General features: G+C 52.4%; 1 protein-coding gene across 5 annotated transcripts in view; it reads left to right on the top strand.

Moving 5' to 3' along the window:
* Nucleotides 1-6,271: 6,271 nt before the first annotated feature.
* Pax2 (paired box 2) overlaps nt 6,272-18,299 on the top strand; it is a 77,578-nt gene continuing 65,550 nt past the window's right edge. For 4 of the 5 annotated variants that reach the window (XM_027930267.3, XM_027930265.3, XM_027930266.2 and 1 more), the window contains exons 1-3: nt 6,335-6,377; nt 9,872-10,040; nt 10,785-10,982. In XM_027930267.3, coding sequence (XP_027786068.1) covers nt 6,335-6,377; nt 9,872-10,040; nt 10,785-10,982 — 410 coding nt within the window. Of the gene's footprint in view, nt 6,378-9,871; nt 10,041-10,784; nt 10,983-18,299 lie in introns of all 5 variants that reach the window. The other variant, XM_027930270.3, reaches the window with a different exon arrangement.

The following is an 18,299-nucleotide window of genomic DNA, read 5'->3' as shown; positions in this document are numbered from 1 at the left end:
GGAGGGGAGGGGAGCTGGCTCGGTGGGGACTTTGGCTTTGCCCAAAGCAGCCTCTTCAGGCCTTCCGGATACAGGTGCCTTCTCAGTTCCCTTAGCGTCCCTGTCCCTTTCACATCCTCTTTCTCCTCCTCCTCTCTCCAGCCGTTATGTCTCCCCCATCAGACAGGCCTCTCCGCATCATCTCATCTCCGCTGTGGGTTTGGCAAGTTGACTTCAAGTCCTGGGAGGACCAACTCTCTTTGTTTGCAACCAGACCCAACGGGATTTCCGTCAATGGCCCAGCTCCTCCCAGAGATTTTGGAGGACTGGCCGAAGGAGACCGCGCCTTAGGCCGCAATTAACTTGGCTTTTGGGTGTGTGTGTGTGTGTGTGAGGAATTTAACTGATCCTCCAGCTGCTGGTAGAGGGGGGTAGGAAGTGGGAACCAAGGAGTGGCAAGAAGGATAGAGCAGAGTGATAAACCTGGATGGGGTATAGTCAAAAGGAAAAGAGGGAAGATCCAAAAGAGAAGAACACAGAAAAGGTCTGCAGCAAGAATCCCCAGAAAGCTTTACAGAATTGGAATTCAATGGAAAACACCCCTCTCAGGTCCTTCCTTTTCCTTTTTGTGGAAGGCCAAGGATTCAAAAAGCTGTTCCTTAATCTACTATAGAAATGTTTGTTTTTCAAAATGCCTTTTGGTTAACTCCATAGAGTAGACAAGTATCCCCATTTTACAGGTGAAACAACTGAGGCATAAAGAAGAAAAGGGACTATGCCTGTAGTGGCAGCTGGTCCTTCCTGTAGGCTGTGGAATGAGTGATCCCTTTAGCTGTACGGAGGTCCATGTGTGTCTGGGGAGGGGGGACAGGCGGTGTCAGGTCTGAGCCAGGAGGACTAGGATTTCTCTGACACATCACACACACATACACACACACACACACACACACACACACACACACACGTCTATCTAGTTCTTTGATGTGGGCCCTCCTCTCCTACCCTCCCTGCTGGCCAGATTTCTCTTGGATTCACTATTTTTCAGCCTCCTTGTCCAGTGACCCTCAGGCGGCAGCCACCTGGCTGACCCGTGCCGCTAAGAGGCGGCTTTGGTGGCCAAGTGGCTTGCATTGTCGTTGCCCCTCAAAGGGACTGCGAAGGGTCGGGCGGATCGCTGGGACCTCTAGTGAGGGGGAAGCGGGGTTAGAGGGGGAGGGGCTAGGGAGGATAAAAGCCCAGCACGTGCGCTCGGCCTCAACAGGACCAACAGTCCCGACGGGCGGGGCCAGGCGGGAGTCAGGCCCCCCGGGCTTCACGTGGGGTGCCCAAATACTGGGAACAAAAGCGGGAAAAGAAGAGTAAGAGCAGGAGGGAGGGAGCAAGGGAGAGAGCGAGGAAACAGAAATTAGGGGGTCTTAGATGAAAAAAAAAAAAAGAAGAAAGTAGCTTTAGGGGGAATGTGCTGTGGAGTGTGAAATTGCAGCCCATGGTGCTCCATATTGTACCAGAAGCTCTTCCAAAAAAAAAAAAAAAAAAAAAAAAAACCATCCTCCAACGTGACCAGAGGGCTAGGCAGGGGGAGGGGCGGGGAGAGAATGGGGAGGAGGAGGGAAAGGGCCGGGCGGGAGCTGGTCAGGCCGAGCTGGAGAGGGGGCCGGGGTGCTTGCAGCGGCTGCCTGGGATCTGGCCGCTAAGGGTATGCGCTCGGACTGCGGCGGGACGCTAAGGGCAAGTGGGCCGAAGGTGCCAGTACCGGAGTTTGTCAGAAGAACTTTTTCTTTTCTTTCTTTCATTTTTTTTTTTTTTTTTTTTGTAGTTGTGGCAGTGACTTACCAAACTGGGAATAATCCAGGAAAGGAGCTCGGCTGCGGAGCAGCTGCTCTGCTCTACCCTGGTCTCTTCCCTCCTCGGGTTCTGCTTCTCTTCCCTTCGGACTAGTTTTTTCCCCTTTGATTCTAAACAGCTTTTCCCCCCCTGAACTTTAATGCGTTTAATTTGGTCCGCGCTGTGGGGAGCATATCCTGGGGAGATACATTTAATTTCGGAATTTCTAATCCCCTCCCTCAGAGCCCGGGCCTTAGCTCCCGGTGCTGCTCCCCGGGAGGTGGGAGGAGGAAGGCAGGCCAAGCCACGGGGGAGGGGCGCGGCTGGGTTGCTCCCATTGCAGCCCAAGGCCCCCGCCAAGCCCCCCGCGGCTCAGCAGCCTTCCTGAACTGCTTGAGGCCGGGCTCCTGGGCCCCGGGTCAGCGCCCTGCCGGCAGAGGAAGGCAGCCAATGCCTCTGCCTTTTCTCGCCCAGGCAGTAAGCTTTGGGCCTGGGAATGGGAAATCAGTAAAAGAGAAGTGTCCACGAAAGGAGCCGGTGCGAGCGGGAACAGCCAAGGGGTCTACACCGGCACTTCACTATTCTGCACAATCTACTCAGAAACATGTTTAAGAGCTTGGGGCGGGTAAGTCACGCTTGGCTTAGGTACACTAGAGGTGGGATGCATATCCCGGACCAGCGCCTCTGGGACACCTGCACCCAAGCAGAGCAGGCAAGGCCCTGCCACAGAACCAGGCTGACCCTAGCTTAGCTGAGAGGGAGGAGGCAAGAGTGGGGGCCGCCAGGCATCAGGCAAGCCTGGCAGGAAAGGGAGCGGAGAAGGCGAAGGAGCCGAGATCCACAAGGAAGATTTATTGGTCAGATCAGATGCATAGAGGCGGCTAATGAAGCAAATCCCGAGATGGGTATCAGAGCAACTCCCCAAAAGTTTATTTGCCTTTAAATTTCCGCAGGGAGGCGGGCGCCTTGTTTGAAGTGTAAATGCCCCTAGGTTGGGGGGTGGAAGGGCCGCTTTGAAAACACCAGAGAGAAAAGGTTCATTTAGAGGCAGACGGGAAAAGCAACCAACCCTGACAGGTCGGAGCCCAAGTTGTGTTTGGGGTTGGGTTGTTTTCTTTCTTTCCCCCTTTCCTCTTCTTCCTTTTTTCTTTTCTTACTTTTTTCCCCTCTACTAGCCTCTATAGAAGAAGAAAAAGAAGAACAGGAAAGGGGGAGTTAGAGTGAGAGGCCAGTGACTGGAGAGGAATCTGCAGGCCATCCCTTCATCCTGGAGGCCTAGGAGAAAGCAGAGCCTTGGCTAACAGGGCTTCTAAATCACCAGGGATCATTGCTCTTTGACTTTCTAGCCCAGAAATGGGCTGGAGCTAAGGATGAAGCTGCCAGGGACTGGTCCTGCAATAGGGTGAATGTCTGGCTAGTGCAGTGCTGGGAAGAGTGTCCAGGAAGCAGGGGAGATACCAAGGCTCTCAGGGGCTATTTGGGACTTGGACTATCATGGAAGGGGCTTCCTTCCTGAGAGGACAGACGTATGAGTACAACTTCCAGTGCACTTTGTGGATTTTCACAAAATATGAAAATCCCTCTCTCCCAATATATGAAAATGCCTGTTATCTACACCCACACTTTATAGTATGTGTAACATTGAGGTACCTATTGGGTTCTAGAAAAATCTGAATCTGTGTGGAAAGAGGGAGTCTACCCATAGTCTTGTTCTTCCAATAGTTCAGACTTCTCAAAACTTAACTCCTGTGATAACCAATATATGGAGACCTGGGGCAAGAGCTCCTTTAGTTCTGAGCCCTTCTCAATAAGGACCCTTCTTCAATCCTCCCCACCTCCAATTCTGGGTTAATTACCCCCCTGAAAGAAGCTCAAGTCTGTACCAGCTAATACCACCTGAGAGTCTCTTGCTCCTGGTCTGGGAGCTGTTTGGTTTAGCTGTTTTTCTTTTTCGCTATCCACACGGAGTTAGTGCGTGTTCGTGGGGTTCTGAGGCCAAAGGAAACCCGGGAGCGCCATCTGCAGGCCTTGAGAAGAAGAGACTGACCTTCGGGGCTGGACCCTGCGCCTTCAACCTCCTGCCCAAGGGAACCTGCTTCGCCGCCCAGGGAAGTGGGGGCAGGGGCTGGGGGGGAGCAGATGGAGAGGAAATTTTTTTTTTTTTATCTTCTAGAAGTTACTCCGCAGATGGATTAAGCGAATTGGTCTCAGAACAATCCAGGAGGGAGGGCAAACACCAGGATCCCAGCAGACCCAGGCCTCTAAGGAGTGAGAGTCTCAGAACCTCATGCGGCAGAGCTTGGCCTGAGACCCACCAGAGGAGTAAGGGCGTCCTGAAAACCAGAGTTCCAGACGTCCAGCTGGAGTCAGGCTAAGTTGGGCTGAGTCAGGCAGGTGCGGACCCGGATACTATCTGCCGCCCAGGCTTCAGCCAAAGAGACAGGGGCACGAGTCTTTGGCCTTTCCCCCAAGCGCCCGAGGCTGCAGACCGGCCGGAGGAACCTTAAGTCCAGGCGGCGAGAGCGCAGCACGGCGCGGGCTTCGTGGAGCCGCCCTTTCGCAGACCCAGGGAAGCGGGGGGAGGGAGTGAAGGAGGGAGAGAGAGTTAAAACATCAGCTGAAGTGCCAAGATGATTTATGAGACGAGGGAAAATATTTCATAAAGATCTCCCGGATATTCTGTACTTAACCAGTTAGGAGACAAAGGGCTTCTCCTGCCTAGTGCGTGAGAGCGGACCCCAGCGAGCAAGGGAGCGAGTGCTGGCGAAGGCTGCGGAGTCCGGGCCAGCGGCTCCGGTAGAAGTGGGGCCAGGGCCGGCGTGCTGCGCCTCCTGCGCTCGCTCGGATCCGCAGAGCTGGCAGCGGGCGGCGCTCCGCCGCGTTAGCAGTCGCCTCTTCTCCCCAGCCGGGGAGAGCGAGCTTTGGTCTCCCGCATCCTCTGCCGCCCGCGAACAGACACTCCGCAGTGTTTCTACCCAATCTCCTCCCGGTTACCGAGGGTCCAGGAGCCAGGTCCCCGGGCTTTCCTATCATCCGTTGGGTCCCACCAAGGCAGGTGGGTTCGGGCCGGAGATCTCCAGCTCGATTCTAAAGCAAGTGTTCTGTACTGCCCAGACCCGGGTGGGCGAGGGGATGCGGGAGGCAGTGTCCGCAACTGTGTGTGGGATAGGAGAGGACAAACTGCTGGGCACTTTGCCCCAGAATGAGAATGGTGATGGTGCGTGAATGGCAAGGTACCTCTGGAGGGAAAAGGAAAGGGGAGGACCAGAGAAAGAGGAAGGAAGAGTCAGGACGGAACGGAAGGGAACTCAGAGCTGAGGGTAGTGGGGTTAGTGCTAGGGACAAGGACCGACCTGGGCCGCGTGGCTTATGCGGGCACTGGCCGGTGGTGGATGGCAAGGCTGGGCGAATTGGGACTGAAAGCCCGGCTTCTGAGTGCGGCGCACTCCGCCGTCCTCTGTGGTTGCCTGAATATTCATTAGACTGGCCGCTCTTTATCCTTATCTAACGTTTACCTTATCGGCGAGTTTCGTTTCTCAGTGTAGTTTTAATCCTGGGCTCCCATTCCTCCTCCCCCTGGCCCGCTCCCCTCCCTCCCTCTTCCTTCGCCCGCGGTTCCCTCCCCCCCTTTCCCCCTCCCCTACCCTCCCCTCGCCGGCACCGGAGTGACAGGCGCGGGGCCCTCCTCGCCGAAGCTCGGGGCTCTGGCGCTGGCGAATCACAGAGTGGTGGAATCTATTGCCTTTGTCTGACAAGTCATCCATCTCCCGGCACGGGGAGGGGGAGGGGGTCTGGAGGGGGCTTTGCAGCTTTTAGAGAGACACACACCGAGAGCCGAGGCTCCAGTCTCCGGCCGAGTCTTCTCGAAGCCGCAACCCACCTGGGGCCAGCCCAGCGCTGCCGGCGCCGCTTACCTCCCTCCCTCCCTCCCGGCCCTTCGGCCGCGGCGGCGTGCGCCTGCCTATTCCGGGGGCGGGGGCCCGCTCGCGCGCTCCCCTCCCGCGGGCGCCCGCTAGGACATCCCGGGGATTGCTAGATTGCTACTTCTCTGCCAACTTCGCCAACTCGCCGGCACTTGGAGCAGCCCAGCTCCCATCCCGGCGCCCTCGGGCCGCCCCCCGCCCCACGCCCTCTCCGACCAACGCCTCGCGGATGACCGGGTTCCAGGGGAGCTGAGCTAACCGCCTCCCCGGCCCGGCCTCAGACCTGGCAGCAGCTGCTGCGCGAGCAATGCGCCCCCGGTGCCCCCTGGCCCGGCCCATTTCCCCGGGGCCGCTCTGCTGATCGTCCAGTCCCGCGCCCCGACGGTGGGAAGTTGCGGCCACTGCGGTTGCAAGCCCCCGCTGGCCCTGAGGAGTCCCGGCGGGGAGCTCAGCGCAGCGGCCCCCGCCCCCGCGCGCCCCACAGCTGCCGGGCGCCCGCTCACCCTCCCTCCTTCACCGTCCCTCCCTTTTCTCCTCAAGTCCTGAAGTTGAGTTTGCGAGGCGACACGGCGGCGGCGGCCGCGCTGCTCCCGCTCCTCTGCCTCCCCATGGATATGCACTGCAAAGCAGACCCCTTCTCCGCGATGCACCGTGAGTACCGGCGCCCGGCTTCTGCTCGGGTTCCAACCCTGTCTAATCCCAACGCAGCCCGGCCCCTGCACTCAGGTCCCATCTCGGAGGCCACGCTGGCTTTTCCCGTTCTCTTTTTTCGTTCTACCTCTTTTCCTTTGCCTGGTGTTTCTAACGCCTTTAGCTTCTCTCCCTTCTTCCTTCTGTAACCCACACTTATTCCTCTGCCTGCCTTCCTACCTTCCCTGGTACTCATCACCTGCCTTTGCTCCTTCCACCTGCTCCTTCTTAGGTCGTGGGACCCACAGCCCTGGGCGGGGGTTCCAGCTCCCTAGTCAGCCTCTTGCCCTAGACTGGAGGACTAATTGACAGGCAGTTTTTAGGGTGTTGTGGTTTTTCTCCCTCTCTGTTTTCTCTCACTCTCTCACCCTCTCTCAGTTTGTCTTCTTCTCCTCCCTCCCTCATCTCTACCTTTCTCATACTTGGAGTTGTGGGTGTCAGGGAGGAGACTTCTAGCTTGGACAACCTGAGTGTTAGGACAGTTGGTCAGAAGAGAGTGGGGGTGGGGTGCCCCCTTCTGACCCTCCACTTTCAGCATCTTTTTGGCCCTTCCAGCCTAGTAAAGCTTCTCCTGGGCTGGTTTGAAATATTTCCTTCCTCTCTCTTTCCCATTTCCCTTCCATCTCCTTTCCATTCCTTTCCCTTTGAGTTGAGAATCCAAGGTTGGCAGGACATGGTCATTGTCTTTTCCTACCTCTGCCCTGGGAGATGTTCTAAAACAAAAAGGGGTTAGAGGAGAAATTGAAGTCAAGAAGAGAGCAAGCAGGGCAGCCTTCCAAGCTGGCCCCTGGGCAGAGTGCAGCTCTGCTCAGTTCTGAAGCCTTCTTGCCTGCCTCCCACTCCCTGTTAAGGATCTTGCAGTCAGTGTCCTGGGTAGGGGGTCAGCAAAGAAGGAAAAATGAGGGGGAAAGAACAAAAGGAAGGCAAATCCCCAAAACTGGGGGAAAATGAAAGAGAAGTCAAAACAAGGGAAAGGAAATCAAAGACAGAAAATTGAAAGGATGATACAGAAAAAAAAGAGAAAAGGAGAAAAGAAACAGGAAAAAGAATTGTTTTAATGAAATTTAAATTTATCTAATTCGTATTATGTTTTTAGCTTGGAAAACCATGAGATATTTAAGCAGACATTTAAAATAAAAAGATAAATAAGATTCTAAGTAGAAAACCCCTCCCCATCTGTAAATTAATAAAGATAATTTGCAACTTTTCACAAGGAAACTTTTTAGACCTGGCTTACCTCTGTGCTTAAGACAAGAAAGCCAAGAAGAAAGAGCTGTGTTTCTCTAGGCATATATTTAGCTTTTGGGGGGGGATCTTTAAAAACGACTCCTGGGATAAAATATATTTCCCTAAATAATTTCCGAGTACAGGAAACCCAAGCCGAGGGTTTCAGGCAGTTGCTTTTCGCTGCAAGCCCGGCCGGAAAGCCTTGCTCCTTTTCGGGAGTGAAATCAGGTCCTCACGCTGTCTTCACCCAGCCCGCCTGTCTCGCAGCCGGCTGCCACTGCTTTGGCTCTCTTCTCTGGAAGATTGCGCCTGGGCCGCGCACTGAGAGCCACTTTGAAACCCAAAAGGGAGCAAGGACAGCGGAAGGTGGTCGGAAGAAAGGAGAGAGTCGCCGCGCAGCCGGCGGGCTGGCTGACTCGCGGGCCAGCAGCTACAGTCCGGGTCGGCACCGCCGGCAGTGGCGCATTCCAGGCCTGACTCAGCGCCAGCCCAGCAGACCTCCGGCCTCCGGTCGACCACCGGCCCGGACTTCTGCCGTGCCCCCTTCCCATCTCCACCCTTTAAATTGGGGCTGAGGGGCCAGGCCCGGAGCCCGGGGAGGCTGAATTATTCATCTTTAATCTGCCCGCAGCTGCCGCCTTTTCATGCTGGTAACGCGAGTTCTCCCGGGGCCTAAATTATTGATGGTTGGGGTTTGGAAGGAGGGGAGGGGTGAGGAGTGGGACTAGAGATAGGGAGATACAGGGATGGGGGCAAAATAAGAGGTTCTGGCCTCCCAAGAGCCACCTAATCAGAGGCCTCTTCCCAGGTATTTCACCCGATTTCTTTTGGTTTCCCCAGAAGGGGACGGGAGAAAAAGCAAAGGGGGCACAAGATGTCCCCCGCTTTTTCCGAACTCGCTTGAGGCCAGCATGGCAGGGGTTGCAGGTTGCTGGCCCAGTCTGGCCTAAGCTGCTACAAGTCTCTGAGCTTGGATTGCTTGCTAAATGCCGCTGCAGGTTGATCGCTCTGGGTGCAGGATTTCTAGTCTGCGGTAGGCCAGGGAGAATGGGGCACGGGGGCAGAACCCTCAAGTCTGGCACCCGGTGACCACCTTGCCTCTTGTATTGGAAACCCAACTAGTAGGACTGGAAACCCAGAATCCTCCTTTTGACCAGAAGAGCAAATGCTCTTGTTGCTGGGTTCCCTGGGCTCTCTGGGCAGCTGGGCTCTAAGAGGTCAGAGGGACTGGTACTGGCTTGGGCTGGCTATAAAGGGTGCCGGGTGAGTCCTAAGCCGATAGGGCAGCCTGTGTTGTGAGACCTGGGTGAAATGGTTTGCACCAAGCCCGAAGCAGTTAGGGACTGACAGGCGAACCCAAACAGCCTGTGTTCTCGGCTGCAGCGCGGAACCGCGCAGCTCTCAGGCAGCTCTCAGGCCATCGTCTTGTCTTTGACAGGATCAGATCCCGGACCCCTGTCTCTTCCACTCTCCCCTCTTCAGCTGGTTTTCGTTCCACTTTAGACACCAGGGAGATGAGAAGGTAGATTTTCTCCCAAATATCTAAAGATAGAAAACATAAAGGGAAGAAAAACTCCCTGTCAAAAACAAACCAAACAAAAAGCACAGGGAAAGAGGTAGTGCAATCCCGATTGAAAATAAATACAAAGGAAGAGGTAGAGAGCAAAGGTGTGTGTGTGTGTGTGTGTGTGTGTGTGTGTGTGTGTGTGTCCCTCTCTATGCTTGGGGTTCGGCTGAGGGGACCCGGATCTCCCATCCGCTTCCAAGCCCTCGCACGCACTGAATCTGCCCCTTGCATGCGGCGCAGGCGGGATCCCTCTCCAGCTAGTTCTGTCTTCCCAGGCACTTCATCTCCTCACTGTCCTGTATTTGTTCCCAACTGGCATTAATCCCTTTTTACCGTATTTCTCCTTCTTCCCCTCTTTTCTCTTTCCTGACTTCTCCATTCCTTCCCTCACTTTCTCCCTCGCGTCGACCTGGTCTGAGAGTCGCGTTCTGCCCAGCCCTCTGTCCAACGTCTGCGCTTTCGTCTCTAGGGCCCCTGGAGTTCCAACCCCTAATCCTCCGCTTTGTGGTCAGTCCCCCCGCCCCGCCCCTTCCTTCTCGAGTTCAGGAATATGCCCCACAGACCTACCTGCTCCTTTCGCAAGTCTGGGGCCGCGGACCCTGACTAATGGCTGGTCCCTGCTGTGTGGGGGGTGTTGTGTTTTTTTCTTGTCTCTCCCCAGCAGGGCACGGGGGTGTGAACCAGCTCGGGGGGGTGTTTGTGAACGGCCGGCCCCTACCCGACGTGGTGAGGCAGCGCATCGTGGAGCTGGCCCACCAGGGTGTGCGGCCTTGTGACATCTCCCGGCAGCTGCGGGTCAGCCACGGCTGTGTCAGCAAAATCCTGGGCAGGTGAGGGCCGGAGCTATCCCTGGAGACCATCTCCTCCTTCCCTGGCCCTAGGACTTGGTTAAAAGTGGAGGACGCCAAGCAGGAGAGGGAGACCCCCAGCTAGAAGGGATCTAAAGAGCTGCTTCATTTGGAAAGGGAAATCAAGTGGTGGCACAGCCCCAGGAGGAAGAGTGGAGCAGAGTCAACCCAGTGCCTGCCCTGCTTCAGGACCCTCCAAGGGGAGGCAGCTCCATTTGTGGCTTCAGAAAGGGAGGGACACTTTTCCCAGCCAGTTAATGTGAAAGACATTGGAGGAATGGGGTGGGGAGCAAAATGGGTCCCCAAGAGGAGAAAAGACAGCATTCGGGAGGCAGGAGGGTCCTGGTTCCCACAGGGCATTGTGCTCAGTAGGAAAGGGCTGGAGGTGGTGCCTCAGCCCTGGCTTTACCTGAGGCCTCTCCTGGCTTGCTCTTCCCAAGTGAAAAGCTGGGCTTTCACTCCCCCGGGTGCTTATTCTGACCAATATGCACCCCGTTCCTGGTGTGGCTGTCTCCTAGGAGAGAGCATTCCTTAGTCCTCTGCCTCTGCAGCATTTCTCACACTAGCCAAGTTTCCTCTGGAAGTCTCCACTCAGCCACAGTGGTCCATTTCCCTCCAAGCTGCTGCCTCAGGCGGGAGAGTGGCTCAGCGGCTTCAGAGCCTGCAGCCCCCCTGCCCCTGCTACCACCCTGCTTCTTGCTGACCCCGCCGGCCTTCCCGGCGCAGGTACTACGAGACTGGCAGCATCAAGCCTGGTGTGATAGGTGGTTCCAAGCCCAAGGTGGCAACGCCCAAAGTGGTGGACAAGATTGCTGAATACAAGCGACAGAACCCGACTATGTTCGCCTGGGAGATCCGAGACCGGCTCCTGGCTGAGGGCATCTGCGACAACGACACAGTGCCCAGCGTCTCTTCCATCAACAGGTGAGCAAGCTCCCTGGTCTGCAGATGGGACTCCAGTTCCCAGTTCTTGCCTTCTGGGGTGTCTCCCTGAACGAGATCTCTGCTGTCTGTCCAGCCTCCACCCTGTCTTCCAGCTCCCAGCTTGAAGTCCTTTGAGTAGGGAGAGGATTCTTGGGAGACAGAGAGATAGACAAACAGACAGGCTTGTCTCCAGTTCAGAGCTGGGTATTCCCTGCCAGGCTTCTCCTGCCGGCGTCCTGGAAATGAATCCAAGTGTTTGTGGTAATTAAGACTCCAAGATTATGCGCCTCGGGATCTAGAGACAATCACAGCCCATAGCAAAGCCTTTAAAATGACCAGTGTCTATTCATTGCCTTCAAACAGAATTCCCTTTCTAAAGGCATGCGCTCTTCCCCAGGGGCAGCCACCAGTCCTGGCTCCCCTGCCCTCTTAGCCAACTCCCACAAAGCTTGCCTCCCAAGAGCCCAGGTTTTGCTAGCAAGCTCTGCACAAATTTCCGGCCTAGAAGTACTGGCATCCAGGTCTGCAGAGCAAATGCCAACCACCAGACAGTTATTGGCAGGATTGAGGATCTGGACAAGGAGTAGGATGCCACGCAGGGAGGGAGAAATCAGACCATGAGTCTGAAGCTTGGGAGATGCCCCAACCACCTAGGGTACATATCTCCAGGATGAAGTCTTTGCACTGATGACAGCTTCAAGAGTAGGGATGACACAAGCCAGAGTAAGCTTAACATGTAAGATAGTTAGAATTCTAATCCCCAAACTCCTTCAGTGTGTTCTCTGGGAGAACACATGAGCATGCTGCATGCATATATATCACAGCCAGTATGTCAGCATGCCTTTCTTGGGTGGCTGCAGAACACACAAGCAGCAGTTGGGCTTAGGAACCCCAGGACGGCTTCACCGTTGTGCAACTGTACAACCTGACAGTTATACACAGAGATCCTGCACAAGTCATTCACCAGTCAGAAGTAAGTTTCAGATAGCCTTGGACCTCCATTTTAAGGTTCTCCCCAAAAGAGAAGAGGGCTAAGAATTCCACACCCCATTATTCTTTGCATTCTTTTAAAGGCTCACTATCAAGACGACTAATAATTCAGATGGCGCCTTTTTCTGAAACTGGCATCACCAATCACAGGGTTTTTATTAAAATATTTTGCAAATGATATGGAATTATCCCAAATCATCCTGAAAACAGCAGGTAGAATTAGCTGGTAGAATGTACCTTGGCTAAAGAAGATTCCCTCTGCCACACTCGTGCTGTAACGTACTGCAAGGCGACCCCAGAAATTATCCCAGTGTGTGCCATCTGTATTAAAATGGTTATTCAGTTATGAACAGGGTAACATAATACTGATAAGCTAATTATACACCCTCTGAAACCCTCCAGCTCTCTGGGTCTGGCTCAGCCAGGTATTGAAAATATGATGGTTTGACATTCAGATACCTTCCAAAGAAGCTGGAGAAAAAGGCTGGGTGGTTTGGGAGAGGAATAAGTCCTTTGCATTTGAAAGTCAGGAGGAGGCTAAGGAAGCTGAGGGCTGAGGCAAGAGTGCTGGTTAGGGAAAGAAAGGGGACAAAGCATTGTTTTCTGAGCCATTGGAGACTGTCTCAGCTGGCTACTGGCCCTGACAGTGAGTTGGAACTGAGGTCTTAGGAGGAGAGCAGCTGGAGCCAAGAGTGACCCAGTAGAGGACCTGCGTTGCTGGACTAGGTGGTGACATCTGGGTAATATTTCAGAGAAATGCTTGTTGTCAGTGATGGGATTTTCAAGCATTTGGAAGAACCCAAGATGTGTATAATTAAGGTGATTCGTTTCCTTGTGTGGCATGGAGGAGTGGAACAACAAAGCAGTTGTGGTGGCAGCCCTATCTAACACAAAAGATGTTTTTGGAAGCTGGCTTAGGCACAAGTGTGGGATGTTTCATCCTCAAAAGCCATAGATTGTAGGCAACAGGTGACCTGAGAATCAAGCTCCGGAGACCTTGAGGTACACTCACCAGAACTAGGGGGAAAAGTAGACAAGCGAGCCATCTGTGAGATGCATGGCCTCACATGACATCTCTGACAGCCTCAGAAACTACCCAGCAAAGGGCCCTATCACCAGAGGGGCATAGAGGCTTCCTTGGGTGCAGAGAAATAGCTAGGTTTTGCTGGAGATCGAGAGGGAATATGAGGAAGGAATGGGGAAGCCACTGGTAGCACGGTGGCAAGCCCTGGGTATAAAATTAGGCTTCCTGGCTTCTTTTGTCAACAAGAAGCAGTCAGGTTGTTCTTGATTTTGCTTTGGGCAGAATTCTCCTACAGTTCATATTTTGGAAAGAATTCTGAGAGCTGCTGGGATACATCTGGGTACCCCATCCTTAGCATCCTTCTGGTATGTGCTCTGCTCTTAAGGAGACTGTTTATTTGAGATGTGCTTCACCCTAACATTTGATAATGACAGGGTGTTTCTGTTGGTGCTGTTTTTTTTTTTTTGTTGTTGTTGTTTTTTAAAACTTATCTCTTTCTCAATTCTGAGAATTCTGTCTCTGTAGGAAGAACATAGAGATTTTCCTCTGTGCAGAGACTAGTGCATTGGAAAATGGGGAGTTTTAAGTTCAGAGATTTATTGTTGGAGAGTTGTCCACTTGTGTTAGGTCCTTTAAAACAGTTTTGAGTAAGGGTGACAGGAGCCAGCATTGGCAAGAAAAGAAGTTCACACATGCTCACCCACCTGAGCCAAAGGTTTTTCACCTTCTCCTCCCCAAAACAGATGCTGTCGCCGCACTTGAAATATGCTGTTATGGCTATAAATTAAATTGCTTTTTGTGTTTAAAAATGGTTTTGGCATTCTCTGATCCTGTCGCGATAAAGGCTTAGTGTCCAATCTCCATTCTCCATCAGCAAATCCTCTTGGAATTGCCTGTTTGGGCCAAAGGAGTGTGCCAGGGAGGCCTCTGTACTCCCAGAGACCACTGTCCAAAACCTCAAGTTGACTGGGTCACTTAACACATGGAATTTATCCAAATCATTCTTAATATTGGGTTACTGATCGCTGACACAGAATTGCCAGCTCTTCAGCTTGTACGCCACTGCTGTGGAGGGCTGGTGTTTATAACCAGGTGACTTTGGATTGAAACCTGGCATGGGAAATTGCCTGGAGCAGGGAGAAATGGAGGGAGATCCTTGCTACTAAAGGGGGGGAAAGTCACTAAGTTACATGGCTGAGCAATTGACTAGGTGGAGAGGATTTCCCTGATTATGTGCCAGAGTCTTCTGGTTTGGCTATTGCTCTGGGCAGGGAATACAGCTCCTTTGAAAGAATAGCATGAACTCTAGATGAAGTCTAGGGTTACTGGAGATCCCCTGAGGGTGCATTCTTGGAGTGAAATGACAATAAGGGCACCACTTTCTAACTTTTTGAGGCTGTCCTACACTCTTTGGAACCAGTGACTCCTCACCCCTACATTTTTTGGAGTGGACCTTTCCAGAGTCTGCTCTTTACTGCCCACCAACCACTGGTGCTCTCCCTTAGCTTATTTGGTTCAAAATAAGCACATTCCTTCTAGCTGTGGCAACGCTGGCTGCAACAAGGTGATAGCCCCAGCACACGTGTTAAAAAATTCTAGTCTGTCATTCAGGTGTTTTCTGATCCCTCCTAACACCACTGTGTCATTCTCAGGTCTTTATAAAAGGTCTGGCAGTAGGGGTGACAGTGGTCTACCAGTTGTCCTTTCAAGTAAGCTGGGACCTGAAATGTTGAAAATGACTTCAGGACTAGGGTCTGTTTTTCTTTCTCTGAAACTCACATTCCAAAACATTGCATGTTTGATTCTGGCTTAGCATGGTGGCATTGCCTGCCATATCTCCATATCCTCATAGCTGTTGGTGGTCAGTGCTGTTGGACTCAGGGCAAAAAGCTAGAGTGGATCAATGAGTTAAAAAACAAAAACAAAACAAAAAAAAAAACTTCTGTCCACAGAGGAGTGAGAGAAATAAGGACAGAGAACCTGCTTTTGAGGCACTAGGCTTAGCACACTGGGGCCGCAAGTAACAGTTTATTCTCAGCAGTTTCTAAGAAGCCATGCCCACCCCAGAGGGTGTCTTCAGCTGTTAAGGTCTCCCATCCTTAGAACATGTGAAGCAGGCATGACTATCCATCCTATTCTTTAACTTGAGCTGGAGTTGACTCTTGAAAAGCCCATTTTGTTTCCTCAGTTATTTTGGCCTGGACTTCTTGGCCAGCAGTTGTATTGGTTTGTCTCCCTATTGACTGGCTTGTGGATGTTCAGGCTACAATATCGCTTCTGGTTGAGGGCAATGACTGGTCGCCTTGAGTTCTATGTCAGCTGGCAACTTTTAAGAAGAGGCACACAGGAAGGGTTATTCCTAACAAAAGCCCCAGATGGGTTTTGGAGGATGATGCAAAAAAGAAAAGAGAGAGGGAGACCCTAAATAAGTAAATAAATAGTGTCCCAACTGTTCCGAGAACTCAATAAAACAATCACATCAAATATGAAGAGGCATAAATCTTGTGTCTGCACAGGTAACCTACTCAATTGCTTTTATTATCGCTCAGGCTGCCTCCATTTATTACCGTCCATGGCCCCGGCAAAGGAGACTGCGTGGAGGGTGGTCTCCAGTGCAATCCTACACCCGGAGAGGCAACAATCAGCCCATACAGCCAGGGATTTCGATGGGAACCCGGGAAGGGCCCATCTGTCTGCATGAAAACCAATCAATAACTCTGTAACCAGAGCCCTTGTCACAGGGAAATGGACAACACAACAGTTCAATAGAAGGGCCACAAGGGGAATTAGCCAAGTGGAGATGGGGCAGGACAGGAATGGCCCCTACAGAAGGGAAACAGGGGTGCCCAGAGAAGAGAAGATTGGGGAGGCAGTGAGGATGAGGCAAGGGAGAGCAGTAGCCTCATATGCCTATTGACATAAGGTGGGGGCTTGTTGTGCAGAGTAGAGTCAGGGATGGAGAAGCAGCATTGGAAGTTGGGGTGGTGGGAACCTGTTTTGGAGGGCAGTTGGGAAATGGGTATTTTTGGGGGGCACACAGAATGGTGTAATTGTAAATGTGACAGGATATGCTCACGGGCTACATGATAGCTTCTAGACAAAGAGTAACAATCATAGTAACTGGTGCAGAAGATTAATTACACTTCCCCCAAAGCCTGTATTCTGAAAAAGGGGCTTCTTATAAACCCATGTGGAATGGGGGTCCTGCTCCCTAGTCCTCTTAGCAGGACTAATGAAGGAACACCTTAATCCAGGTGCCCGTTGTCCATTCCCAGCTTCCTAGACCTGCATCTCTAGTTGCATCTCTAGCAGCTTTGCCTCTTGGCACTCAGGTCTGGCATTACTGCTAACTAGGGCTACAGTTCTTATATTAAGAGGAAAATGAATATACTAGAAAGAAGTCCTTCTTCACTTCCTGTTCCTTAAAAGAATGCAGTAAATATACTCACCTGACCTGCCAATTCTCTGGCTCCCTACTTGCTTTCTCATACCTTCTGACCAGCCAAGCCAGTGTCCAGAGCTCAGATTCCTGCAGGGGTGACAGCTGCAGGCACAGCTCACTCACTCTGGGTGTATCTGGGGAAGGCAGAGTGAGAACTGAGATCTGAGGAATGGGAAACAGTGTCTCCCAACCCATCTCCATAGCACAGGAGACATACCAGGTGGGGAAAAGTGACATCACCTAGGATTATCTATCTACCACTGAACCTCTGGATTGAGGTGTTTTCTCCTGTTGGTCATGTTTTCTGTTGTGGTGCTACCACTGCACAGCTTGAATATATTCATGATGGCTTATAGACATAAAGGTCGATGTCTTCTATGTGTGTGTCTTCTGTGTGCTCACCAGTGTCTGCTGTTAGGTGCAGACCTCTGAGGCCAAGAGGAGGAAAGGGAGGAAGGCCCACAAGACATGACCTATAGTCACAGGCAAAGGCCTGGTATCTTGTACTTGGGCCCAATAAGTCATTGGGCTGTGGGCAAAGTGGTAGCAGTAATAAGGCTGAGCTGAGGATGCCTCATTTCAGCAAACTGGGACCAGATTTTTTTTTTAATTATTTGCATAGTAATACTCTATAGTTCAATTAGCTCCCAATCAGAGGGAATTTGTTGAACCAATGCCATCTCACTTTCTGACATAGAATTGTGTGACCAGCTGTCCATCATTACTTCAACACTCCAGCCCCAGATCCATTGGCAATGCTAGTTAGGGACCAACCACATCAGCAACCAAGAAGACACTCTTCCAGTACAACTCTTCCTCCCAAGCTATGGTCCAGTGACTCACAAGCCAGGTCTTCCAACAGGAGGCATGGCACTGGGACATAGTCATGGACAGAGCTCTCCCTAGGGCAGGCCCAGGCCTAGTCTTCAAAGCCTCCCCCAATAATCTGGGTGCCAAGAAATGAGGAAGAGGCTCTGGGTCAGAAATGCATGATTGGACCTGGCTAAGAGGCCAGGCAGGGCATGGTGGCAGAGGCAGCTGCTTTGGGGCCTCCTGAGGAGGGCTGGGCACAGAGAGCTGATGAGCATATGGGAAATAAGAGGAAAATGGCCTTGCCTGGAGGAAAAGGAGCAGGCCCCATGTACCAGGGAATTCTCTGGTAAGAGAGGAAGGTGTGTAGGAGGCAGACGAGAGTGCTCATAGAGCTAGGATCATCTTATAACTTGTCTTCCAATCACAAAAATAGCAGGACCCCTCCCTACGTTTCTTGAGAAATGACATGATGAGAAATTTTGTGTTTAAAGAGAGGAGCAGCGCTGAGTCACTGGGCAGCATTCTATTCATTTTATTATCAGGATGTGGGGGAAGGAGGTTAGTGCCCACAAGTCCAGACTGTCAAGACTTTTATTTGCCAAAAGTGGTGAAGGGGCAGCTACTTACAACACAAATGTCTTCCAGATTCTGGCAAGGAGGGTACATGGCTCTGGGAGGATCCATGGCATATGGGAGCCTGACCTGTAGGCATTGATATAGGAAAGCTTGAGGCGGGTGCTGGGGATGGAACCCAGGGCCTTGCATACATTAAGCAAGCTCTCTCCTGCTGAGCTACATCCCCAACCCAGGAAGACCCTTTTGATAACTCTGTGCTAGACATAGGGCTTGATTCATCCTGGCCCTTGATAGGCAGCCTCTGGTCTATGTAACTCAATGCACTGACTGGTCTTTCTGCTTTAGGCCAGAGCAGTAACCTCAGTGCAAGTGCAAGAGGATAGGACATTTTCTGAGCCCCTTAGTCTAGAAGGTCATGGGGAAGGGAGTATGGGAAGGAGAGGAGAAGAGACGTGAATGGGAAGGGGACAGG

This window comes from Marmota flaviventris, chromosome 4, assembly GCF_047511675.1.
Source record: "Marmota flaviventris isolate mMarFla1 chromosome 4, mMarFla1.hap1, whole genome shotgun sequence".
NCBI lineage: Eukaryota > Metazoa > Chordata > Mammalia > Rodentia > Sciuridae > Marmota > Marmota flaviventris.
The sequence above is the reverse complement of the archived record's forward strand: the minus strand, read 5'-3'. Positions and strand labels throughout refer to the sequence as shown.